The sequence below is a fragment of the Megalops cyprinoides genome, chromosome 25 (assembly GCF_013368585.1).
Source record: "Megalops cyprinoides isolate fMegCyp1 chromosome 25, fMegCyp1.pri, whole genome shotgun sequence".
Classification (NCBI taxonomy): domain Eukaryota; kingdom Metazoa; phylum Chordata; class Actinopteri; order Elopiformes; family Megalopidae; genus Megalops; species Megalops cyprinoides.
The window spans coordinates 2,796,261-2,822,826 of record NC_050607.1 but is presented as its reverse complement, the minus strand read 5'-3'; the positions used below and the strand labels follow the sequence as shown (position 1 = coordinate 2,822,826).

The window sequence follows — 26,566 nt, the reverse complement described above, 5'->3', positions numbered from 1 at the left end:
TTCAAGGTTCGTTTTCTTATATCGACTACATAGACCACAATCCTTTGCTTCCGCGACCTACACTCGTATCCGTTCGTGTGTCTGTTGGTATAAGGACTTTGTGAAATTGCGGCTATGTCAGTACAGGTTGTTGCGGCGAAAATGGCAGAGGTTGACCTGAAAGACGTCCCTTGTAAAGACCCAGCACCTGTCTCTCCGGTGACACCAAAGACCGAGGATAAGGGGATGATAAAAAACGACATAAATGCCACTGCTGCCGCTTCGTCCGCGGCACTTGCGACGGACCCTGCGAGAGGGGACCCCAACATGAGCCCTTCTCTGAGCCCGAACCCCGGGAAGATGCCGCAGGCGTCCGCTATGAAACGGCCAGATCCGCAGCAGAACGGCGGAGAATCTTTCGTAAATCGAGACGGTACTGTGGCCGAAGCCCCGAGGATGAAAAAGGTGAGCAGAAAATGTTAACAAATCGCTCGCTTTGTCAGCTTACATCTAGTCTAAATAGCTCGCTCTCAAGCTAACGTTAGCTAGCTAGCTGGGTTACTTTCAATGATCTGGATTTCTGCATGAATTTTGTGTGATCCCGTTCATTTTGAAATGAAAATATGGTTAGCATTAGACAGTTCTCCATCATAGCTAGCTACAATTTGTGTTGTCGTTCGACATTGGTTGCTTATCAGGAAGTGCGTTTTTGGATATTCAAGAATGGCTTACATTAATGTGGAGAGATGGCGATCGGGGTGAAGAAGAAGCTTGTGTGTTAGCCACCAGCTAGTGATTTATTCACGGTTTGACCGCAGTGCGCTGCCGTGGCGCTGCGCTCGGGAAGCCGTTAGCGCTCAACGCTGGCTGCTGGATAGAGCCTCAGTAGGCAATACCTGTCCCTGTTGTACTATGCATGTGAAGTGGCCAGCTATCTGGTCTAGCTGGTTTAAAAACTGGCCATGGTAGATTCCCTGCGATAAACGAGTTTTGCAGCTACTTGGAAATTAATCTTATTTGAAGCTACCGCCTTGATTAATTGTGGCTGAGCAAACAGTTCCTTCTCAGTGCCAAATTTCGTTCATTTGAACTTTTTTCAAGAGGGAAATAATCTACTAATAATTAGCTACTTTTGAGTGCACATTAAAAGTTGACAATCGCTTTAGCCTGTTTACTAGGTGTTACTAGTGTATTATTACAGTTGTTGTTGTTATTATCATATTGCCATTGAAACATGCCAGCTTATTTCCTCTTGTTGTATTTGGACAACTGTTATAAGCATGAAGCAAATACTTTGTCAGACAGCTATAGTTACAGTCATAATTAACTGAAGGCTGGCCTATAACTAGTTAACTGAGTTGAAGGAATGCTCTTTTCACCTTTGTCCATCTTAAGGATCTTTGGTCAGGGCACTGGTCAGCAGGTAGTTTTTGATCCAGTTCTTTGGGCAATGGCTGCTTCGCACTGGTCTTTATAAGTACCACAGGGTAATTTAGGATGGAGTGAAACCTGAAGAGGATACAGCCATCAGATAAGAAAGAGCATGTCACATGTAACACAGTTCCTAATGACTGACTTGTTATGAGCCTGTGTGTGATGGGGGCAGTGGGATACTGTTTCGGTAATGCCCACTGAAGATAGCCCTAGTTGCGGCCCTTATGAATTTGCTGTGCTGAAAAGTCTGTCAAAGATATTAAAACTTTTCCTTAGCTTATCAGTTTGATTAGGTCCTATGTTATCCCCAGTCCATAAATGACACGGTAAGCACAACCTGTACTTGAAGATAAGCAGGTGAGGAGCTAGCCAAAGTAGTGCCCTGTTTTCAACACAATTTACTACAGCTTAAGATACCAGAACAGACTAAAAAGCAATGCCAGGTCTGAACAGAGAGGGGCCACGAAGTGGAACAAGCTGTTATTCAGTGTGCACAGTGTGAGATCACAGAAAATTACAGATACAAGATGAGGTCTCCCCCCTCAGCTGCACTGTGTAAACTTGTTGAACACCATTCATTTGCAGGTGCATGATTTTGCCTGTGTCAGCCTAATATGGTGTTTAATCTTAAGCAGCTATCTTAAAGTAAGTAGTGTCAGCTCTGTAAAATGCAGGGGCAGACCTCTTGCAGGTTTTTTTTTTTAGTGAAGTGGCTTTTTGCTTGTGTTGTACTCTGCCTCAGTTGTAAGTCACTTTGGATAAAAGTGTAGACGTGCCAAATGAATAAATGTAAATGTAAAGTGTTAGATGAAATCTGACCAGTAATTGCTAAAATAAAGAACGATTGGTTGCAAAGACCTGGTCTTATTTGTAAAGCGTGACGGGGGTACTGACACAGGCCTGTCTCCCGCGTAAGGAAGCAGCAGCAGTGCCACATCGCTCCTGTGAGCGCTTCCTTTCAGCCGGGACCAGCTGAGATTCCAGCGGAGCGGCATACCAGCTTCAGCTGTTGCACCGAGCTCTGACCCCTTCACGCGTGATTTACCGTACGCTTTATATAGTTTGGGATAAATCTGTCGCTTTTTCACTTGTAGGAAGATCATCTTCTCCCTGTATCCTAGTTTTGCACTGGCTATGTAGTGGGTTCTGGTACAGACATCATCTGCCCGAATCTCAGTGTCTACCTGCTGGAGTTTCCTCCCACTCCTACATGATTCCCTGTGCATGAATGTTATCTTCTGACTGATCAGAAATAATTGACAGGATCAAGGCTAACTGTGTGATAAGAAGCACAAGGTTAATTGTGTCTTTGAAACTGACACACATTTTCCATGTTTCAGATTTTATTGCCTGCAATGGCTATCATTATGTAGCCTTGAAGCTGTTGAATGCGTATCTTATGGTGTGTATATTGAGTGCCACTGAACACCTTTCCTCACCAAGATAAGAGTATGATTAAACTGGCTGTGCTTATGACACCAGAGTGGGTTGAATGATAGAAATGCCAAACTAGCCATGACCTCTTCAGAGTATACCTGCAAAGTCCTGTAGGGCCATGGCTGTAAAGCTTGCAAATTCCATGGAGCGAAATGACCAGTTAGCCTACACCCCTCCTTGTTTTTCTAATCACCAATTACAGCTCACCAGCATTGTAGTGAATGGAAAGAGGATGTATGAAATAATGTGAAACCTTCACAGACACACACTGTAATAAATACACAATTTAAAAAAAAAAAAGCTGAAATAAAGTAAATCTAAACTTTAGAAAAGCAAAAAGGGATTTTTTTGAGTCATGTCACTCAAGTTCTATAGGCCCTGCATGTTGATTGGCTGCCTGCGGCCTAGGGTCCTGCTCTGATCCCATGTGGAGATTCCCATAATGCCAAGAGCAGGCATGGCCAGTTCAGAACAGGTATTCCCCCTCTTTATGACCTGTAAGGCTGTGTCATTAAGCTGTTCTCAGTATTGCTAACTGGCTTACCACCACACGCTGTAGAGGATATATATGGCCTGTAAATGGCTCTGTGAAGGATATATTTGGAGTCCCATGTGCTTTTTTTAAATGTAGTTCTTGTAAAGCGCAGGGTATAAATATGCACATTTGGGACGCTGTTGATGGTGACACCGTGATTAAGTCAGAGTTTATCTTGGTGGTTAGCACCCTGTGTCAGCGCCGACACTCTGATCCTTGCTGTTTTAATCGTGTTCTCATTAGACTGAAAAATCGCGAATGTGTTTGGTTCATAGCGTGAGATATTTTCTTTGATTTTCAAAGCTGTCAGTCCCTCATGTCTTGCAGTGTTGTGAAACCTGCTACAAGAATGCAAATTGTGACTTGAGTAACAAGTTAAAGAAGACCATATTACCATATCCCTGTAGCTGCCTAATGTTGCATAAGAAAGAGAATGTGCCACACTGTCATGAAACCGCATTGCGGTTAGATTGAACCTGGCCTGAAGTGCAAGTGTGGGCCTGTTCAGTGTGGTAAGCGTGTTCTTGTTTGGTTTGGATCGGGAGAGGCACAAACTGCTACACTCCTGTCAGGCCTGTGTGGGTGTGGGTGTGGGTGTGTGTGTGTGTGTGTATGTGTGTGTGTGCGTGTGCGTGTGCGTGTGTGTGGTTGCACGTGCGTGTGTGTGTGTGTGTATAGCTGAGCTGAGGCAGTATGGTTCAAAGCAAATAGCCTTGGAGTGGTCCTGTGAGCGCCATGCTTCTGTAATGAAAACATTCCCATTTCTGAGAATACGTGTGTGTGTGTGTTTGTATATACATGTGTATGTGCGTGTATATGTGTGTGTGTGCACGCGCAGCCCTGGTTTGTGTGTGGTATGAGTCACTTGTGTCAGCCTTTTTCCTCCATTCTGCTACCAGCCAGCGCTCCCCAGCCACTCAGAGCAGAGGACACGCCACCATGCACATCTGTCAAAAAGCCGTGAGAAACGCTGAGCCGCCGTCTTACACGCTCCCCTGTAAAACATGCGCTTTGAAAGGCTTCCCGCTGATGAAGAGGATCTGCAGAGAATGAGGCCGGGCAGGACCTGAGAACTGTGTCGGAGCGAAGGTTGAATTATGCTGTGATTCACTCTGCAGAGGAAGTGTTGTGTAATTGGAATAAAGTAACCTTTGATGATTTCCATTAAAAGTAGTTTTCTTCTAGAAGGACTTACTATCAAAAGTTTTTAAAATTTCAGTTAAATTGATTTACGTGAGAGTTCGTGCCAAAGAAACTACAAAGAGTTGCAGAGAGCAAATTTCTAACTTGGCACACAAAAGCAAATTTTATATGAATGACATTATACTTAATTCATTTCAGTGACAAGACAATGAAATTGATTTAGCTTGCTGTCAGTGCCTTCCTGCTGTCTGCAGATGTGAACAGAAGTAGATAGTGTAGTTCTGAGGGTGTGATCCTACAGAACTGCATGGTCTCAGTTTTTCTGGATCAGTCCTGCTCTTCTGATTACTCACGCAGTGTTCTTGTCTTCCACTTTCCCAGAAGCACATTCTTTTCACCTTTTTACTTCATGATGACTGTATTGCAGTATGTGTTTGTATATAGTGTTTAATGAGGAGAAGGAAGAGCAACACAATAGATTACATTTAGCAGACCCTCTTATCTAGACACTTCCGTAAGTTACAGTTTTTACCATGTATGCAGCTGACTATTCAGTGAGGCAGGTTAGGGTGATGTACCTTGCCCAAGGGTACAGCAACAGTGCCACAGCAGGGAATTGAACTAGCAACCTTTCATTTACGAGTACTGTTTCTTACCACTACACCACAGCACTGCCCTACACATGCCCCATACATGGCACATGTAATATAGGCGTAGTGTTTGATGTACTGAAGGTGGAACATCACGTGTGATATAAGCCTAGGGCATCACATGTGATGTCGTGTGTATTGGGGCGAAGAAGGATGTCACACGTGATGTGGTGTTCAGTGGGGTTAAGGTAAAGTGTCACATGTCATGTAGTATTAGATGTGTTGTGGTCTATACTGTCTATATCAGTTTGCAACTGTGAATCCTAATGGGTAGCCTTGGTTACTGTGTGTATAGATGCATGCATGCTGAAAAAACTGCGTCTCTCTGGACTAATGACCTGTCTCCAGCTTCACAATCTTTCAACAAGAGAAAAGCAAGGCAGATTGTAGCACCCCAAAGTCTCAAAAACCCAGCCATCAAACCAGTTCTTTGCTCTTTAATACACATATATACCTATTAATCTGTAAAACTTCAGGAGCAACATTGCAAATGTTCACACAAGTTACAGAGTGGCACTTGGCAGAGGATGCATGATTGGCATCCAAAAAAATTATTTCTCCCTTGTACCAGAGACAGCAAGGTCCCTAAGTTTAATACAGATCCATCCAACGTTCATGGTTATCCTAATTACAGACAGATTAGCTGACACAAAAAGGAAATGGCGTAACCTCTACTCCACCCAGTAATGAAAAGGGCTGTAACCAATCTGTCGATGAATCAGCTTGCAGTCACGAATGCGCATGTCAACGGTACAGTATCAAACTGTTGACAAACCTGTCTTCTCTAAGAGCGGTGGGGCTTTCTCCTTCCCACTCTAAGCTTTTTTTCATTGAAGACACGGCAAACTTGCACAGCAGGAGGCTACTGTATGGAACAACATGTTTTACGGTCATGTTTTTTTTTTTTTTTGCTTTTTCATGTCTTTATCTTGCAAACTGTGCTGATTCAAGTATTGGCTCCTTTTTATTTTTGGTGAAATCCTGTTTTTTTAAAAAAGCCATTTACTTCACTCTTCGTTAACTGATAAGGGTGGGTATCCATTGTTATCAACTACCGACACTTGGAAACATGGCTTATTTGCATCTCTAATAATGACAGGTGAGACTGGGGGCAGTGCTGAGTAAATGTTAACTTTTGCAAGTCAGGTCCTCATATGGGGCATAACAAAGAAGCATCATGGTGACAATACGCTGCATCACAAAGGCTTTCTGTAGCCCTGCCTGCCATGCGAAGGCCCAGACCGCAGCATAAATGACCCTACGCTGAGAGAAATGGTGAGGATAGGATCAGCCTCTAGGCAGAAAGCGTCAATGAGCGGGCCCTCTGCTTTAAAGATTTTCACCTAGCCGCAGGGCGGTGAGTAATTACCCTAATAACCCGTCTGTTCGGTTGTGCAAATAAACTTGGCGCGTGTTGTTCTGCAGTTGTGCTGTTTACTGCCTGAGTTCAGGTCATGTCTTTTTTTTGTCAGCTGGGGTTTTGCAAGTGGTCACTGGGCAGATGTGTACAGCTGTACCACAGAGCAAACCTGGCAGACATGGCAAACAAAACCATTGATAGAAATGTCTCTGTTACTCAGAGCGTCTGGTAAGAATGGTACTTAAAACAATGTTGCCAAGTTCTCATGAGCCAAGGAAACGGCTCCTTGCGACTTGTGTGCCTCCATTGACCCAGAATCTGTCGCGTAGGCCTGCCCCGAAGTTGCTTGTGTTTCAGCTTAAATGGGCACATGGTGTGAAAAACCAGATATCAGTCACCCTTCCACAGGTGTGGAAGCAGTGCGAGTCTGTCCTGTCTGAGATAATTACCTGTAAAAGGAAGTCTATGTGCAGAGTACCTGCCAAGCCTGTAATTTGCACAGTGAATTAATATCTCCTTGGGCTGTAATATTCGGGGAAATAAACCTTTAATTGCAGTCTTTTGTTACGGGCTGTTTTGGCATTTAGTTGCAGTTTGCCATGTTGTAGACTGCAGTTTACTGTTGTTCCTGTTGGCTCCGGTGTGTGTCTATCAGACGGGGGTTTCCAAGAAGCCCTGTTTTAATTTTTATGGGTATTTATGGTATTTTTCCCCCACAGGTGTTGAAGCAGGGCTGTTATGTGTGGTTTCGTATGATATTTCAGAGATTTTTCAGCACTGTTGAGAATGGCAGAGAGGAGGCCGCCCTGAAATAATGTAAAGCATGCGTTATAAATAGCTTATTAAAGCCGTGTGACTTGTCGGGAAGACACGGCTGGGAAAGTGAAGGTGGTGCTGTGCCAGGATACATCAGGTATTCAGAGCCATCATGTCAGCATGTCAGTCACTCCGGTTTGCTGTGGGTCTGTCAGTCTGACTGGGAGATTCCTATAACCAGTCACATGATTAAAATTTGAGAGCACCCAAGCTCACATTAGAATTGAACACACAGGGCTGTACTGTACCCTGAAAACAGTCGGGGTGTAAAACACTATAGGCTGGTGAATCTAGCATCCTACTACCATTGCTGAGTATTGTGACGTGAATATAGATTTAAAGGCTCGGATGCGTCAGCAGTGGGGTAGAGAATGAGCTTCATGAATGATCTGCTCCATCAAACCAAGTGAATTTCAGTACATCTACAGCTTGGAGAGCAAAAATCTGTGGGTGCTTGTGTTTGTGTTGATTTTTTTCGTCCATATGTCAGTACTCCTGTAAATGCCCTCCTTGACTGGTGTGTTTCTCAGACCACATTCTCATAGACGTAGTTAATATTGACCAGCAGAGGTGTGCATACTGCAATATATATATAATTACACATATATTATTATATTATTATGTATTTATGTCTGCGTGTGAAGTGAAGGAGGTGAAGATCATTTTTAGGCTGTGCAGGTTGGAAGGTAATTCAGTTCCTAGGCCTTTCTGGTGTGCTCTTTCCTGACCCAGGGCTGTGTGACTTGCACCCCCTCATTTTCGTCTGGTTTCAGTGCCGGTAGATTAACGATTTCCTGCTTTGGTTCGTTGTTCCGGGCACAGATGGGTTTGAATGTTCCCAATCTCAGGGTACAGGCAGCCACAGGATGTTTCTCAGACTGCCCTTTGGCCCCTTGGGCTTCAGTGGTGTGGCCTCCCCAGAAACGGTCAGGGCAGTGCATTCTGGGAAAGTCTTAATCTGTCTATTACCAGGAGAGATGGAGAAGAGGCTCTCTCTCTCCAGTGTAGTAGAAGGATTCCTTGGCTCTCAGGTTCATCATCAGACTGACCTGCACTGGTGAGCCTACAGTGGTGTTTTGATGTTTTCTCTAGTCCTTCTACAGCTGAGGCAGTATGGTTCAAAGCAAATAGGTTTTGAATGGTCCTGTGGGTGCCAGCCTTCTGTAACAAAAAATTCCCATTCCTGAGAATGTGTGTGTGTGTGTGTGTGTGTGAATCCTTGATAATACAGTGATTTCCTCAGATCACACCTCTGGGGCCAGTCCAACGTGTCAGGCTGGTGTCTGTGGGATGCTGAGCAGTGCACAGGGGTGTCCCCACGGTGTCAGCGACAACCACCCTAAAATCAGAGCGGATTTGATCTGTTTCTGCCGAGGGCGGATTTCAGCATATGGAATCGCTCTGCCAGCATTTGGACCCAAAACACAGCAAGCTCAACGGTGACACACAGGCTCCAAGGAGGGCTTTGCACATTGCTGTTTTGTCAGAAAAAGTCCCTCAGAAGTGGTCAGTGTCTCATTGCCCTGTCAGATGTAGGTTAGCTGACAAATCAGCCTAACTAAGTGGTTAGTTTAGTCACAATGAGCTACTCTGGTCCCAAAGTTCACAAGTTTTTTTTTTTAAATGCCAAGGCTTTAGTAAGATAGGATACTGTGCATAACTGTTAGTGTTGAATGTAGTCCTCGAGGGTGAGGGGAAGGAGAAGAAGTCTGTTGTGTGGTGCTTTTCATGAACAGGAAGTGGGGAGGTAACTGTCAACGTAACTGAAGGGGCGTTGTCCGGTTTTGCTCTGCTCGCAGTGATAAAAATGATGTATCATTGATTTCACGATTAAATGCATAATCTCCAAGTCTTAATGATTAACTGATTAATCTATGGACTTTATAAAAGTTGAGTTCAGCAGTTCACGTTTAGTGTACAACCTTCAGCTGAAGCTGAGTTTTCAGCATGGTGTGAATTCCTGCTGTGACACTGCCACTGTACCCTTTGGCAAGGTACTTAATTCACAATGGCCTCAGTAAATATCCAGATGTAATGGCAAAAAAAAACAAACCTATGTAAGTCACTCTGAATAAGAGCTTCTGCTAAATAACAATAGTGTAATGCCATCATCTGTTCATGTCTTTGAGCCCAGTAGAGAGGCGGAGACCCTGATATTTTTTTCTTTGTTTGTTTTTTGAACATGATGAGCAGAGCCTATGACTTCCACCTTACTCACATCCAGTGGGTTTGGTTACCGTCCAGAGGAATGCATTTACGTGTGCCAGCAAGGCCTTGGTCAGATGACTAACAGTTAAAGTAGTGATGCTGCTTCTGGTAATGTTGAAGTCTGACAAATGACAATAGAGTAGGCATGTGGGGAACATTTACATTTATTCATTTAGCAGACACTGCAAAGTTACACGTGAGTACAACACAAGCGACCGCCATACACAGGGTCACAATGTTAGAGGTGCTCCATGATCAAGTTTCAACCCCTGCATGGCTTTAAGCCTGTGGCAGTCGAGTTGTTGGAGGTGAACTTTTCTTATGGAAGTATGAATAGTGCAGGAGCACCTGAATATTACTCTCTGACAACCACGGCTCTGCCATAGCCCGGTGATTTGAAGCTGAGATGCAGTGGTCCCTTTTCACTTGAGTCAATATAGAGGGTATGCCGAAGCTTATACCTTTATTCGCCAGACCACTGGCAGAATCTTCCAGCCCGTCAGCGGTGAGCCAGGCTGTTCCGCGTCTTTGAACACTAGTCTGGCGACATTCACACCGCGCTGTGATGTTCCTCAGAGGGCTAGGCCGTCACCGCTCTGACTTTTGGAAGGTGAGGAATGCACCCCTCGTTGCAGAGACGCTGTGAGTTCGTTCTGCTCTCTGCTCTTTCTTCTCTCCTGCCCTGTTGTTTCGCAGCCCCCCCGCCTGCAGTCCAGCCAGGCTCTCTCGTAAATGCCTCCTCTGTGAACGCCTTCAGCGGGGGTGAACGGGTGCCTAGCAGCGCCTCTCTGCAGCGCTTATGTAACGCCGGTCCTGGCGGACGTGAATGGGCAGAGCGCCGCGTACACTGCGGTTTAGCGCAGTCATGAGCTGTGTAAGAAGTTAGTGCGTCACGCGCTGAGTCACTGATTTAGAGAGGTGGTTAAAGGGGAGGGGGAGGGGGGGAGGGTTTAACGTTGAGCCACTCCAGCTCTGCTCCCTTCCTGTGGGCAGGTGCTGACCCCCTCCCCCCTCTCGCTGAGCCGCACACAGGAAACCCCCAGCACACAGAGCCCGTGTGGCTGCCTTACCCTCAGCTCAGTGGTGGGAAATCCTGCGTCTCTCAGCAGCCATTCGTCCCTCCCTTCCAGTGAGAGCGTTCCCCCCTGTCCTGTTTGTTATCACACGTTTTATTCCGCCCAACGAACAGGTCACTGCCGTCACCCTCCTGTGCGCCCGTGAGACGAGATTGCTGTGTGTGCTGTAAACACCAGAGACTCATACGGTTTTTGTTCGGAGGGCGTTCGCTCTTTCTGCAACACGGTAAAGTGCAGGGGTGTTCAACCCGGATGCTGTTTTTGCCACAGGTCTGTCACACACTTCTGCTGTTACTGCAGTGTTGATACTTAGCAGCCTTAGAGTGTTTAACAGATGGGTATTTAAGAGATTTAGAATGTGGTGAATGTTCTCTGGAGACAGACTCTCTTTTGAAGTGCTCTCTCAAACTGGCCGTGCATGCGTGACATGCAGAACTGAAATTAATACAGCTCGGGTTGGGGGAAATTTTTACAGGAAGAGTAAAAAAGAATTGACTTCCTGAGAATATGCTACACTGGTATGTAATAAACTGATTCATCATAAAGTCATCTGTTCTGTCCTGAGATCTTTGTAACGTGATCTGTGTGAATTCTCTGGACTATTTTCTCACACAACACGTGTGGGTTGCTTCCAGTTTTACCCCTGTCCATTCAAGCCTGTAACAAAAGGTTATTCTTGTGAAATAGTGCACTATTACAGATCTGAAACCCACACAGACGGCTGGAGTGTGGGACTGGAACGTTTCTGCATCTTGGATGAAGAGGCTGCTGGGAAGGAATGGCTGTGTGGAGTCGTCTCAGCCAGTACGCTGGTGTTTCCGAAGAATGAGCCTGCATACAGCGTTGGTCCTGATGGACTCAGCGGTCGCAGCCGTTTGTGACTTTCGTTGGCACAGCTCTCTGCTGGGAGAGAGCCATTCCTTTTGCATCTGCTGTAAAAGCAGGCTTGCACTGTTTTTTTTTTTTTTTTTTTTTTTTTTTCCTCGAAGTCTGAAAGCAAATGGATGCACTCAGGAAGAGCCTCTACTCGGTCTCCCCCCCAGATCCAGTCCATTAAGTCCAGCTACTGCTGAGATTCAAGCTTTGATATCCTGAAGTCCCTCATCTTGTCCAAACATTCTGAACAGTGCTGTTCCATTAGTATGACTACTGTGTTCACCCAAAATGCAAAAGCGGGTCTCTGCTGTGATGCTGGTCTGCAGGCAAGGGCCTCCTTGAAGGGTATCTCAGAGTTTAAGGCAGATGTTTGGAAGTGAACTCACACAAGTGCCCTCAGCCGATCCGATAACTACTGCACCCAGGGGGCTGAACATGTCACCTGTTAATTTGATCATAGTGCTTCGCATGAACCAGGAGTCATGCAGGAGTCTACTCCAGTGTTCACAGTGTACCATGTGTGCTGTAGCTTTGAAGATGAAACAAGGTGCTCCGGTTTTTCTTTGTGAAGTCCCATCGGTTTGGAGAAGCCGCAGTACGAGCTGTTAACAGGCATCTGAACGTGGGCCCCTGCCTCCTGTCTCCAAAACACAGCTGAAAGCCACTGCACACACGCAGATGGGTACATGCTCACCCCTCAGAGGGATGAGTTTGTTTGGTGAGGCCCTGGGATGGGAGCAGATGGCTCCCCCAAAAAGCATCCCTGTCCGTCCCGTCTCCGTCCCAGCTGTGCATACTCAGGGTCCCGCTGGGGGGGGCGCCCCCAAACACCGCCAGGGTCAAGGACAGTGCAGGCCATGAGAGCAGAGCACGCAAGGTTCACAGCATGGGATTGGGTTACAGGAAAGGCCCCTCCCCGCCCTCCGACACCATGGTTGCGATTGTATTCAAAACAATGACAGCAGACAAAAAAACCCTCCACAAAATGAGCCCAGACTCTGCTGTGTTGTAAATGAGTAATCTGTGATCTCTGGGAAGATGGATGCAAACAGGAGACAAACACAAGAGCCCTGTAACTTTCCACACCGCTCCTTTGGACTGCGCTGTGTCTGCAAACACGCAGCGTTTTCATTAGCTGATGAGTTCAGTGTGCGATGTGCCTGTAGCTTTATGTCTCTCTCTCCCTGTTGCTTTACTCATTTACGCAGTGTACCATAAAAATAGTTTTTGTGTAATTATGGGGCAGGGTCTCCAGCATTCAGCTAGTGAAGCCTGCATTCTTTGAAGACTTGAACAACGGTGAGCTGATCCGGTGATAAAATGTTATTCATCCACTTAATTTAGCCTGATGTGAATCATTCAGCTCCATCCAGGTCATTACCCTGAAATAAGTGCCACAGAGAAGGGTGATCAATGGGATCGATCTCCAGCCCATTGGGGTGAGAAGTAGCTGAGCTTGCTTTCCTGTTCAGGGCAGGGAATGTAGCATCTGGCACCGGTCCAGCACAGCACTTCCAGCCTTCCTCCCATGTCCCTGCGTCGTCCATCTTTCTCCCCACCCACCATCCTCTGTCCTTCCCCTGGCCCCCCATCATCTGACTCCTGGTCCTGGTCTGGTCCTCCAAGTCCTTGTAGATGTGGTCCAGATGGTCTTCTCCCAGCTCAGGTCTAGTGCCTCCAAAAGCACGCCCACTCGATTCCCATGAAACACTTCTGCACAGGCCCTGTCGCAGGTGGGAAAGTTGCAGTCAGACAGGAGGAGGCTTCAGGTGAGCCCGGGTGTCCGTTACACCCAGCCCTTTGAGCCCTGTTCCCATGACATGAATGTCTGAAACCTTCTGTTCCAGCACGTCTCGCCTTACAGGTGCTCCTCCCGGACACCTGCTCATTGTTCCACGCGGTCACACGCTCCCTCGGCCTTATAGGTGTGGTGCTAGCCAGGCATCCGCCTGTTCAGTCTGGGGTTTGACACCATGAAGAGGGTTTATAATTTAGTCAACCTGGCCAAGGCGCGAGACCAAAGAGAGAGGGTCCACTCCTTACACATAAAGGTATTGCAGTCTAATCCACCTGTTCTCTAGACATGGATATATGGGGCAAAACCAGGTAGTATTATATCTGTATGGAATAGATAAAAGGCTGAAAACTACTACATAGAGAAGAGCAGAAGCAATGTTGAGGTTAACAGTTTTTACGTAATGAAAGGGTGTGTGCAGTGGCCTTTACAGTGGTGTTTCTGAGTGAAACCTTTTTCCAGTCCTCACAGCATTCAGTGTTTAGGTGGCTCTGTGGTGCTGCTCAGTGGTGCAGTGCTGTGCTCGATTGGTCTGTAGGACTGCTCTGTATCTATTGACCACAGCATCTTGCAGTCTTCATTTACCTGACCAGTGCAACAGTCGTCTGACTGCGCTTTTGGGGCATTGAAGCGGCTGTCCTCGGTCGACCTGAGCTGGGTGGTGCCTGTCGGAGTCAGCACTCTGCTGAGTGCATCTGCAGACCGTGCAGGAAATTAAACGGGGCTAATTGCAGGGTCTGTGTACAAGCCTCTCACGGCGTTTCCTTCACCAGTGCTTCCCTTGAATGTAGCAGTTTCACTGGTCCTCGGGGGCAGTCATTTTCTCACATGCTCTCATGCAGTGACATGTTTGAAAAGAAGAACTTGTACGTTTGATATGGCTTTGTAACTGAAGTGCTAATGAATGGTGCTTGAGGGCTGTCAGCTGCCCCTCAGGCTGTAGATGCTCGCTGCTGGTCCTGTGGATGCTGTAGCTACTCGCTGCTGGTCCTGTGGATGCTGTAGCTACTCGCTGGTGTTCCCGTGGATACTGTTGGTACTCACCGGCATTCCTGTGGCAGTTGTACTCATAGGACAGTGCTACGAGGCTGCCGTGACTCTGTACGGATGTAACAGGAGGAGCTGGGTGGAGAGAGGGCAGTGCTTTAATCCCAGTACTGGTGTTTACTGTGAAGCCAGACATTATCCCCTGATTCACTGCATTAATACATAAGCACATCAGCCCGATTCTGCACTCAAGACCTGCTCTACAGCCAAATCCCCAAGCTCTGACTCCAGATCAGTGACCTGCGGTGCCTCCATGCACTGCCTGCGAGCTCCAGCTGATCTCTGATCAGCGTCCACAATCAATAAAGCTTCACAGCGGTTCCCCTCACCAGGGGTGAAGTACAGCCACACCTGCATTCTCCCCCAGCTGCCCTATGCGCTGTTTTTAAGCCCTTGGTGTTTTAGGAGCCAGAGCTCCAGAGGCATTTCAGAGCGTTTGCATTGCATCAAATTTCCATGACATCTGTTCACATTTATTGTTTCTGGACCCGGCTCATGCCTTTGAAAGTGTTATTGCTGATTCCATTGATTACGCCCCCTGAGAGGCGGGCAGCTTCTTATCTCCCAGAGCAGCGTGTCCCGTAACAGATTCCAAAGTGTAGTCAGAGCTGGCCTGGGAGAGCTGTAAGTGCAGTTATCTGCCAAGAAAATCGCCCACTTTTCCAGCATACAAGGCCCCCCCCCGCTCCCACTTGAAATACTCCAGTATTGCCCCACGCCTTTTTTAATGAATTGCATGGCAGAGGGCTCAGTCCCTGGCCTCAGCAGCTATTGTTGAATGCAGTGCATGCTCTTATTTTATGTGTTGTGGTCACATTTCAATCCCACTGCTGACACCAAATGTGTGCGAGGGTAGGTCTTAGGAACATGGCCTGCCCTCGCCCATGAATTGACAATGCTGTTTGGTGGTAAAACGCTATTAGAGGGAATGAGATGGTGCAGGAGAGTGGGGTAAATGTGCTCTCACTGAGCAGAGGGAGGTTGGTTCGGTGGAGCCCAGGGCAGCGCTCTGAGTCGTCCTGAGGTCACAGTGCCACCCGGTGATGCCGCGGCGCCAGTGCAGCTCTCGCCCGCAGAGGGGCCACCTGGCACGCCACCCGCGCCGCTCTCTCACCTCTCCGTCTGCGAGCGCGTGCTCCGAGGCCCGAGGCTGCTTCGGCCCCTGTTTACCGCGCACAGTTTTCATTCATTATTCACGTCTCATTAGGCGCACTATCGCTGTGCATCCATAATGTATACAGGATATTTACAGAACAGCCTCCGCTGTGCGGCGAAAAGGCTGAGTCAGGATCACTCTGCTGCTGAACCGTTTGTTGTGATACTTCACACACTGTACCCGCGATCCCCTTCTGTTATCGCTCTGTCTCCCTTCTCTCTCTCTCTCTCTCTCTGTCTTCCTTTTTGTCTCTTTTCTGTTTCCTTTTCTCTTCCTCCTCCTCTGTTTCTGTCTCTCCTTTCTTTCTGTGGTTCTGTTTCTCCCTTCTCTCTCTCTCTCTCTTCTGAGTCTTTCTCCCTCTCTCTCTCTTTCTTCCTTTTCTTTCTCTCTCTTTCTCTGTTTTCTCTCTCTCTCTCTCTTTCTCTCTCTCTCTCTCTCTCTCTGTCTCTCTCCTTCTCTCTCTCTCTCTCTCTCCCTCTCTCTCTCTCTCCCCCTCTCTCTCTCTCTCCCTCCCTCTCTCTCTTTCTCTCTCTCTCTCTCTCCCTCCCACTCTCTCTCTCCCTCCTTCTCTCTTTCTCTCTGTCGCTCTCCTTCTCTCTCTCTCTCCTTCCCTCTCTCTCTCTCTCTCCCTCTCTCTCTCTCTCTCTTTCTCCCTCTCTCCCTCCTTCTCTCTCTCTCTCTCCCTTCCTCTCTCTCTTTCTCTCTCTCTCTCTCTCTCTCTGTCTCTCTCTCTCTCTCTCTCTCTCTCTCTCTGTCTCTCTCCCTCTCCCTCTGTGGGTTGCCTTTGCCGGAGGATGTTCAGGAGCAGAGAGCTCAGCTCATCCCCTACCTTTCACGGGAAAGCCTCCATGAGCAGCTGGGGGAGCACACAGCCTCAGCTCTGATGCTGCTGTTAAATGGATCACTGCATAATGGAATGCATTATTTCATTTACCGGCCCCCATCACTATTGTCTGTATGTGCCGCCAAGAGTGACTGTAGCACTACATTTAGATGCAGATTAAGTAATGGTTTGTCACATGACGCATTGACAACATGAGTCTGAGGTCAGATGCCAGATGCACTGTACCTCCTATGTATTATGTAGGGATCCTAAGAATAACTGTATCAGCCTGTACTTTATGTTAATGTATTGTGACATACTGAACTTCATAATCTCATTCATTGTATGGAAAGTTCCTGGAATTCATATATGAACAAGTGGCCAGTTCATTCACAGTACATAGTGCAGTGTACAAATCAACAACGCTAGACTAACACGGTTATGGATAGTTAACCTAAAATAGGAAAGTGAAAGCAAAACAAATAGTTTCTTCCATTAAATGTACTTTCTGTTGAGTACCAGAATTTTCAGAACACAAAATGACTGATTTGAAACCCACATACACCGGCTGTGTGCTGGTGAGAGGTGTCTTCACCAGAGTGTTATGTAAGTATTGCATATTCATTGAGCACAGAAAAGGCCCTTCACATAACCGCGATGCAGAATGCACTGCCTTCTCCGGTCTGTGAGGCTGCTTGTTAGAGTCGTGTAAAAGAGCTGATTCTGTGGCACTGGAAACGGCTTGTCGCATCCTTTCGTTGGCGCAGAATCCGCTTTTCGGCGTTCGGTGGCCTCGCCTCATCAGCCGTTTGGACTGCACGCTCCGCTGCTCCCGGGGTCAGGTGCGTGTTTCTGCCAATCGCGCTCCGGGTCTCAGCCAGGGGCGCCGCCTCGTTCTGAGCGTCGTACCTCCGGTGGCATCTGTCTGTCCCCGGAGCGTACGAATGGAGTTTACATAAGCAGGCTTCTCACTCGCTGAAGAGATGCAGCCAGGAACCCACATATTTGGAGCTGTACCAAAACAGAGTGCAAAATGGCACATCTTAACTTCTAAACGACAAGTTTTTTTTAAAGCAATGGTCTGTTTATTGAGCATGCATACCCTTAAATGTGTATTTTTTAGGATTTAGGACTAGGGATGTAAATAGTGTCTGTATTTGTCATTTATTGCTACTTTACTAACACAATCCTTGATAACACCCCCACAAAACCCTCCAGCATACTCCAGCCTTTTCCATCCACTGTATGCTCAGAGCAGCTGAACAGAGCAATGTGTCTGCTAGGAGGGTGGCAGGCTCTTACTGGTGTAAAGGGTTGATTGCCTAAGGCCTGTGTTGTGGCAGTTCCCCTTGACTAAAGAGACATGACGTTGGAATGAGAGATAGGAGGGCTTCCTCACTTCATTATGTGAAGGAGGTGATTCTCCTTCAGGTTGAGAATTAGCACAGATGGCTTTCCAAAAAAACACTTTTTATTAGCTTTTTGCTTGATGTTAGAAAGCTGGTCCCTTTTTTTTAACCAAGTGTGAGATTTAGTTGCCTCCTGTGAATCGTTTCACCTCTGAAGTACAAACCCACATATTTTAGAGATTAATTTCTGTTATTCCCAGCATTGATGGAAATGGATGCACTTGGATGCTGACCACTGGATTGTGCTTGGCTTTGACAGCATCGCACACCGGCGTCCCTGAGAAACGGCGTGAGAATCAGGGCAGGGATGTGTGTAAGCTGCAGTACAGCAGCGATGCAATGGTTAAGGCAGCCCTGTTTGAAATGCTGACCTGTTCTCCACTGTGTTGTGACCTTGAATAGGTGTTAAACATGTGGATGTCTACTGTAACACCTCTCTTACACGTCTAACCCATGGATTGCATCACTGGAGTGCATCACAGATTACCTTCACTTTGGGGAAAGCACCTCTGCTTTGCTCGTTGCCTAATGTGGAGTAAAGACTTTTCAGCTCCAGTAGTTTTCTGCCAGTGTAGCTGGTTGAAACTCTGCCCCAGCTGGCCACGGTGGCGTGCTGTGACCCCTCCAGCTTGGCATCCAGTGTTTACAAACACAGCGTCACTAAGGAGCCCCTCCCTCCTCCTCTCTCTCCGCAGCAAATCCAGTTCGCCGACCAGAAGCAGGAGTTCAACAAGCGGCCCACCAAGATCGGCCGGCGCTCGCTGTCCCGCTCCATCTCGCAGTCCTCCACGGACAGCTACAGCTCAGGTACAGCGCCCCCTACCTGCTCTCCTGCCTCCCGAAAAGGACGCTCCCAGAGTCTGAGAGGACCCGAGCAGCTGACCAGCTGGCCAGCATAAGAGGATTATGTTTGAATGTTTTCAATGAGCTCCATGTGGTGTAGAATGAAGAAAGTGCTGTGAAGTTATTCCTGTGTAATGCACTGAGTTACTTAGAAAAGCCTAAGATTAACACACCCCCCCCCCCCCCCCCCCCCCCCCCCAAGTCACATGGGCAGGAATGACACACAGCATGCTAGCACACTCTCATACAGGTAGGAGACACATAGCAGGCCCGGTTAGCACAGTGTAATACAGGTCAGAGACACATAACTGATCAGCACAGTTTCATGCAGGTAGGAGACGCAAAACAGGTTAGCACAGTCTCATACAGGCCAGAGACACACAGCAGGTTAGCACCGTGTCACACAGACATAAGACCGACGCGAGCGCAGGCTCACAGAGGCGGGGAAGCACAGCTCGCTTGGTGTCTGCAGATCTCAGGGCCGTAAGACCTGCTGCTGCAGGCTGCAGTGGTCCAGGGGCTTCATCTCCATAAAGTGTATTTACCGTTATCCAAAGTCGGCCCCCAGCAGCCTGTCTCTGTCGCCTCTGCTTATCAAGGGTTTTGACACCATATGGGATACATGGTGCTTTGTGGCAGTGTAGGCAGGAACCAGGCTGAACCACATGCTTGATTGCAGTTCAAGGTCACACCTCACCTCATCTGATTGTCGTTTCATGCTCCTGTGGCCATATTTAATCCCTTCAGCTATTTGATTTCCATTTGAGCAATTAAGCCTTGGAATGTGTTGGAACGACTGAAATGTAGAGTGGTCACGCAGCCAGAGGAGATGATAACGATTACACAACATCACAGGTTTTTAAAGTGAAGGGGTGGATTGATTGTGATAGTCCCATTAAACAACCAAAAATCCAAAGAAAATTGCAAAGTGGAAGACACTATATATGAGCTCCTCACATCAGCCACGAAATGGTGTGAAGAGATACCCAAGTACCCCCTCCCTGTGGATTCTCATGGACAAACATCTGACAACTGCCGCCCAGGCATACCCAAGTCCACCCAGGCATGCCAACCTCTCTCTCTCCCAGGGTGCGGCAGAAAGCCTAGCGTAGCCTCAGCTACACTAGCAAGCGGGTGACCCGGTTTTGTGCAGTCTGCCTGGGGCTCCTCTATGGCTCAGGTATCAAGCCTCTCATCCTGAGTGCAGGCTGAGCCCTGTGGCCCAGGCTCAAAGGCAGCTATGTCATCTACTTACAGTGGCCAGGATCGCACAGCAGTGGGACGGATTGGCTTTGTTCACATTGTAGAATGGTAGCAGGTGGATAGTAGACAGCGCCCCCTGGTGACAGTGCTGCATGTGTGTCTCTCCTGTGCTCCTCCCCCAGCCGCCTCCTACACGGACAGCTCCGACGACGAGACTTCCCCCCGCGACAAGCAGCAGAAGAACTCCAAGGGCAACGGAGACTTCTGCATCAAGAACATCAAGCAGGCTGATTTTGGGCGCAGGGAGATCGAGATCGCTGAGCAAGGTGCAGCAGGGGGCGAGGGGCGGGGTGACACACTGACTCCAGCTGCTGTGGGGATGTATATGAGTGTGCTAGCCAGCCAACACTAACACTCCTCTAACAGCTGACCCACGGGGCACTGATATGTGTGTGTGTGCTGTTAGAGTACACCACCACAGTGTTACAAAGAAGTGTGAGGGTATTGTTATTGTGCGGTGTGGGCACTCAGTGTAGTGTTAAATCAGTCTGAGTGTAATGTACAGTGTGGGGACTCGTGCAGGGTAATAATGATGTTGTCTGTGCAGAGATGCCTGCTCTTATGGCCCTGAGGAAGAGAGCTCAGGGAGAGAAGCCTCTGGCTGGTGCCAAAGTGGTCGGGTGTACCCATATCACTGCCCAGACCGCTGTGAGTATCCACCTGCTTACACACACACACACACACACTCTCACTGCTGCCCATATGCACGCACCTGTTAGAATCCTCCTCAGATAATCTGAGCTAATCTTGGCGTGGAACCCTGCTTCTTACCTGTGGTGCTAACTTGGACTGTACCTGACCTGGCTGCTCCCTGTGTGTCAGGTGCTGATGGAGACTCTGTCCGCGCTGGGCGCTCAGTGCAGGTGGGCCGCCTGCAACATCTACTCCACCCAGAACGAAGTGGCGGCCGCCCTGGCCGAGGGGGGTGAGTGTGTGCCCCCCGCCTCTCCCCCCTCCCTGTCCTCAGAGCGACCGCCAAACTGATACACGCCTCATTCACGCCCCCCCCCCCTCACATCCCCCCCCCGCAGGCTTCTCAGTCTTCGCCTGGAAAGGGGAGTCGGAGGACGACTTCTGGTGGTGCATCGACCGCTGTGTTAATCTGGAAGGCTGGCAGCCCAACATGGTACGTGCACTCCCTCCCTCTCCATGGCTCTGTCACTGTGTGTGTGTGTGTGTGTGTGTGTGTGTGTGTGTGTGTGTGTGTGTGTGGGGTGGGGGGGGGGCACAGCCTTTCAGCTTCTCTCCACCACATTTTTACATTGCACATTTGCCTGTGCAGTGAAGGCACAGTGCACAAGGCTGACTTTGTGCTTCATACCAATACATTCAGCAAAGGAATTAAGGGGGCTGTTTGTGGCAGTTTGTCGATAACCATTAAGCCCGGATCAAAGAAGAGACCTGAGCATTTCCCTGCCTCCCTCATTCCTGCAGATTCTGGATGATGGGGGAGATCTGACTCACTGGATCTATAAGAAGTACCCCAATATGTTTAAGAAGATAAAGGGCATAGTGGAGGAGAGTGTCACTGGAGTTCACAGGTGGGTCACTCAAGACTGTAGGGTATGGCTCCCTCTTGTGGTGTTTGAAGGTAAATAAAATAATACCTAGGTTACATAGGGGTTTTCAAACCTTTTTAACTCAGAACCTCATCAGCAAGAATAATATTTTAATTTTAATGTTATGCTAATAATATTTCAGTCTTGTTAAATAAATTAGTAAGGACAAAAATTATCACAAAATGGTAATTGTAAAAATGATTCCAAGTTGTTATGGACAGTCAAGACTAGTATTGGACTGACAGTTATTGGATTTTAACTAAAAATGCTATTGGAATGTCTGTAATACTGTCAGCTGTAGCCTGCAGTGTTTGATATAGTTATTCTAACCAGATGTTTGAGTCTGAACCTTTTCCCGTTCTCAGCTCTCTGTACTGTGTTCATAGCATAGTGGCGTATCCCACACTGATTTCCCTTGATCCTCTCTGCTCAGGTTGTACCAGCTGTCCAAGGCTGGCAAGCTGTGTGTCCCCGCCATGAACGTCAACGACTCCGTGACCAAGCAGAAGTTCGACAATCTGTACTGCTGCAGAGAGTCCATCTTGGACGGGTAGGTGGGACAAGCGTTGGGACAAGCGTTGGGACGGCTCAGGAGCAGTTTGGGAGGGTTCCCTCCACAGACCTCAGGCTTACAGCTGTCCCTGTTCCGCTTTTTTCTCCTCACAGCCTCAAACGCACCACGGACGTGATGTTTGGAGGGAAGCAGGTGGTGGTGTGCGGATATGGAGAGGTAATTGCGTCTGGTCAAATCGACCTGAAGCAGCACTTGGTGGAAGTTACTTCTACATGTCTAGACGTTTGTCCAGACCACATCCTCATTATAAACAAAGGCAAACCACACAAACACTTTTTAATGAAGTGAGTGTGCAGGACAGGGGTCTCTCCAGACATAAGCATGAGCTTATGTTCTCTTTTGAGCGCTAAGGCAGTGTAAATGAACAGGACTGCAGTTTTTATAGTTTGCCCATTTCATTTTGCTACTGATATGTTTTGACTTTGTTATAATATGTTACGTGCAGCTGAAGGTTTTTCACTTCCACATCAGAACTGAATGTGTACAGGAGGTTGCATGGCCAGAAGAATACTGACCAGTGGTGGGATTCCTGTGTTTTGTGTCTGTGTGTGCATGCCTGTGCGTTTGTGGGTGTATGTGCGTGCGTGCGTGTGTGCGTGCGTGCGTGCGTGTGTGTGTGCGTGTGTGTGTGCGTGTGTGTGTGCGTGCGTGCATGTGTGCGTGTGTGTCGTGTGTGTGCGTGCATGTGTGCGTGCGTGCGTGCGTGCGTGCGTGCGTGCGTGCGTGCGTGCGTGCGTGCGTGTGTGCGTGCGTGCATGTGTGTGTGCGTGTGTGTCGTGCGTGTGTGCGCGTGTGTAGGTTGGAAAAGGCTGCTGTGCTGCTCTGAAGGCCATGGGCTCCATTGTGTACGTCACTGAGATCGACCCCATCTGCGCCCTGCAGGCCTGGTATGTCAGCAGCTCCACCCACAAGAGCACAGGGGCGGGGTTAAGCCACAAGTGGGGCTTTCTATTGGACAGTAGGATTGAGGGGCTGGAGATTTATCACATAAAGGATATCTGTTTCAAAAGCTGTAATATGTGGGTTACAAAAAAGAGGTGTACAAAAAATGGGTAGGGGTAGAAATGGACTCCACTGATCATGAGAGTCCGCCCCACAGAACCACAGACCTCCTTCAGTTCCTCTTCATCACTGTTACACGGTGCTAAGGAAGCACTGTTTTCTGGCTCTGTTCTCAGCATGGACGGCTTCAGACTGGTGAAGCTGAATGAGGTCATCAGACAAGTGGACATCGTTATCACCTGTACAGGTGGAGTTGGAGCCTGTCTTGCTGTCTGTTCACTGGCTGTGTGTTTGTGTCAGACTGAGCATGTGACTGTCAAAAGTGTGAAATGACACAATTCCTGACCGATGTGACAACTTTGGGGTGGCAAACTTAACACTAGCAGAAGACAGAGATGGTCGCTGAGAGATTTACATAGGCCTTTTAACTCACAGAGCGAAGTCAGTTGCACGGTATTGCAGATCGGATTAACATCTGATGTCTTAATTACCACAGTCTCTGCATCCCCAGCTAATTATTCCCGTTGAAAACAAGTTCTGAAGCAGCCCACTAATTGAGGGGAAAATTCATTTTAACTGATATTTTAAGTATGTAAGGAGTGCAAGGGTGAACATAAGTACACAAGAGGTCAACTTCAAATCTGAGGGTAGCTGGGGATGAATGAATGTTTGCAGTTGAGGACTTTTCTGTGAATTTCCACCTGAAGTAATTTTGTAAGGGATGGTGTTTTCATTGCAGGCAATAAGAACGTGGTGGTCAGGGAATACTTGGACCGCATGAAGAACGGCTGTATTGTCTGCAACATGGGGCACTCCAACACTGAAATTGATGTGGTGAGAAACGCTGAATCAGCTGCCGCCTCTGTGTGTCCGTGTGCTTGCCCAAACTGCGTGTTGAGCGTGTGTCTGCACATGTGCGAGTGTGTGTTGAGCGTGTGTCGGCATATGTGTGAGTATGTGTGTTGAGAAAATGTCTGTGTGTCAGTAACTGACAGCGTCCCTGTCCCTGTCCCCTACTCCAGGCCAGCTTGCGCACTCCGGAGCTCACCTGGGAACGCGTGAGGTCACAGGTGGACCACGTTATCTGGCCCGACGGCAAGAGAATCGTGCTGCTGGCAGAGGTGAGGTTCAGTCCCATCACAGCACAGTGTGCTATAGGAGCCTGCATACAGCATGCTGTCCTGACTGTATCAGAGTTACCCTGACAGTCACAATCCCTCAGATACTACATACTGTCCTCACTCACTGTATCAGAGTTACCCTGACAGTCACAATCCCTCAGATACTACATACTGTCCTCACTCACTGTATCAGAGTTACAGAAACACAGTCATCATACAGTAAGCAGCTCTCACTGTATCAGAGTTACAGGGACACAGTCCTCATACAGTGAGCTGCCCTCACTGTATCAGAGTTACGAGAGCATGGTGATTAAATGCAGCTCACTGCAGCAGTATCAGTATCACATACATTTCCAGCTGAGAGAAGGTGAAGGTGCTGACATGTTACTGCTGCTGTGGTGGACTGCAATGCCCTTGCCTGGGTCTCATGGGCCGTATGAAATATGCATCATCTCACCATGTTGAGTGTTATATGATTTAGGTTTTGTCCCGATTTAAGCCTGCACTTAATTAGCCCGGAGTTTGACAGGGTTGGAAGCAGGGTGGTGACAGCTGTTGTGGCTAGCTGGCTAACTGCCTACTGCAGAGCTCCCCTTTGAAAGAGGGTCTGTGATGTCTAGGTGTAGATGTGAGTGAGAGGGTCAGAGCTGGGTACTGAATGACGGTGTGTCTGTATGTCTATCCACAGGGTCGTCTCCTCAACCTGAGCTGCTCCACGGTGCCCACGTTTGTGCTGTCTATCACTGCCACCACCCAGGTAGGTCACAAAGAGAAGAGCACTGTGGGAAAGGTAGGCGTGGGACCCTGGCTTTCAAGTACTTCATTAGGGCCCTGGCAGGTGTCAGTGTATGAGTGTATGAGTGATATGGAGGTAAGGTGGCTACAGTATCTGACAGTGAATGTGGTTGGTTTGATGACAACGAGGAAGCCAGTGTGATTGGCTCTATCCGGGATAGTGCATGTATGGGATGCATTGAGCAGGCTTTAGTGATGTGAGAAGAGGAGGAAATGGGCTAGGCTTAGTGTTGCTTGGCACCAAGTGTGTGTGTGTGTGTTAATGGTGATATCGCTGTGTTGTCTCTGTCATCAGGCTCTGGCTCTAATAGAGTTGTACAACGCTCCCGAGGGCCGCTACAAGCAAGACGTCTACCTGCTGCCCAAGAAAATGGGTAAGTACATGAGCACCCCTTCCATTCAGGTGCTGCGTTCACTTGGCCTGGTTTTAATAAGTTGTTGGGCAAGAACAATTATCTGTAAAGACACGTGGAGCTAGAACAGGCTAGCATTTGTCATCTCAGTGCACGCTAGTAAAACTGCTGTTTATTTGTTCAGGTGTTTGTGGGTTTTTGCACATATTATGAAGCTGTACGGACCCTAATGACTGCAGCTGTTTAAATATGAATGTTCTGTTATTTCAGACGAGTATGTAGCAAGCCTTCACCTTCCGACGTTCGATGCACACTTAACTGAACTGACGGACGAGCAAGCAAAGTACCTGGGCTTGAACAAGAACGGGCCCTTTAAGCCAAATTACTACAGGTAAGTGCACAGAATTCCCTGTTATTGCAGCCACAAAGTATAGCCTGTCCTGCCCAGAGGCACTATTACTCTGAATACAAACGGTTAATCCAGTGCCCTGTGAGCTCTGTGCTCATGAATGAGGCTGCAGGCAGTGTAGCATGCAGTGGTTTTAACCAGCAGTGGTTAAGGAGCAGGACTCGTACCCTAAAGGGTACCGGTCCGATTCCCCACTGGGGCACTGCTGCTGGACCCCTGGAGCAAGGTACTTAACCCACAGTTGCCTCAGGAAATATCCAGTGGTATAAATGGATAACATTGTAAAGAAGTGCAACTGATGCGAGTCAGTCTGGATGAGAGCGTCTGTAATGTAATGAATGATTCAGTTTGACTGCAGATCACCAGTGCTGTCCTCTGCTCTATAACTGGCACCTTTACATGTAGTTAATGGAGTGCTGTGTGGTTGTGATGCTTGAGCATTTCATATTGTGGAAGGTTGTTTTTTTTTGTCCATCCACACATTAGTTCCTGAACAAATTTATTACATTTTAATAACTTGAATGTAAAATTACTGTAAAGAAATAATGTTTTTTACTTAGTGATGTTGCTTGGCATTTGTCCGAACACGCCAGCCACACAGCATTTTTTTTGGAATGGGAAAGCGAGTAACATGAGGATGTGTCTTTTCTCTGTTTAAGGTATTAATTCTGAGGAGAAGGCAAACCCTAAAGAGCATCAGACTCCCCCTCCATTCGAGCAAGGCGAGGGAGGTAGCTGAGGTTTTTCGGGGCTGCTGCAGATGTGGGAAGCTTGCCTGGCCGGCCGGCCGGTGCGCACGGAGGGGCAGGTTTATTTATTTAAGCTTACTAAAGAACACTGTACTCTAACCCGGGGCGCGACGTCCCACCCCCCACCCCCCCCCCCCCAGGGCGGTCTCCTGGG

The 26,566-nt window shown here is 48.0% G+C and overlaps 1 protein-coding gene across 2 annotated transcripts; it reads left to right on the top strand.

Moving 5' to 3' along the window:
- Positions 1-92: 92 nt before the first annotated feature.
- On the top strand, positions 93-26,566 carry LOC118771867 (putative adenosylhomocysteinase 3). 2 transcript variants are annotated; one of them, XM_036519997.1, is made up of 17 exons: positions 93-444; positions 18,440-18,551; positions 19,973-20,116; positions 20,398-20,498; positions 20,673-20,775; positions 20,882-20,976; positions 21,285-21,391; positions 21,843-21,959; positions 22,076-22,139; positions 22,782-22,870; positions 23,162-23,232; positions 23,725-23,819; positions 24,008-24,106; positions 24,795-24,863; positions 25,197-25,275; positions 25,525-25,645; positions 26,323-26,566. In XM_036519997.1, exons 1-17 carry the CDS (start codon positions 115-117, stop codon positions 26,327-26,329), a joined length of 1,803 nt encoding a protein of 600 aa, XP_036375890.1. In that variant the 5' UTR covers positions 93-114; the 3' UTR covers positions 26,330-26,566. The 2 variants fall into 2 exon arrangements, with proteins under 2 accessions (XP_036375890.1, XP_036375891.1); XM_036519998.1 differs by lacking the exon at positions 26,323-26,566 and having other exon boundaries at positions 25,525-25,649.

Bases quoted from the DNA above. Each gene is read 5' to 3' on its own strand.
- LOC118771867 (XM_036519997.1), top strand. From the start codon at position 115: ATGTCAGTACAGGTTGTTGCGGCGAAAATGGCAGAGGTTGACCTGAAA. The intron at 18,552-19,972 runs GTACAGCGCCCC...CTCCTCCCCCAG, and splicing joins CACGGACAGCTACAGCTCAG to CCGCCTCCTACACGGACAGC. The intron at 23,233-23,724 runs GTGGAGTTGGAG...TTTTCATTGCAG, and splicing joins CATCGTTATCACCTGTACAG to GCAATAAGAACGTGGTGGTC.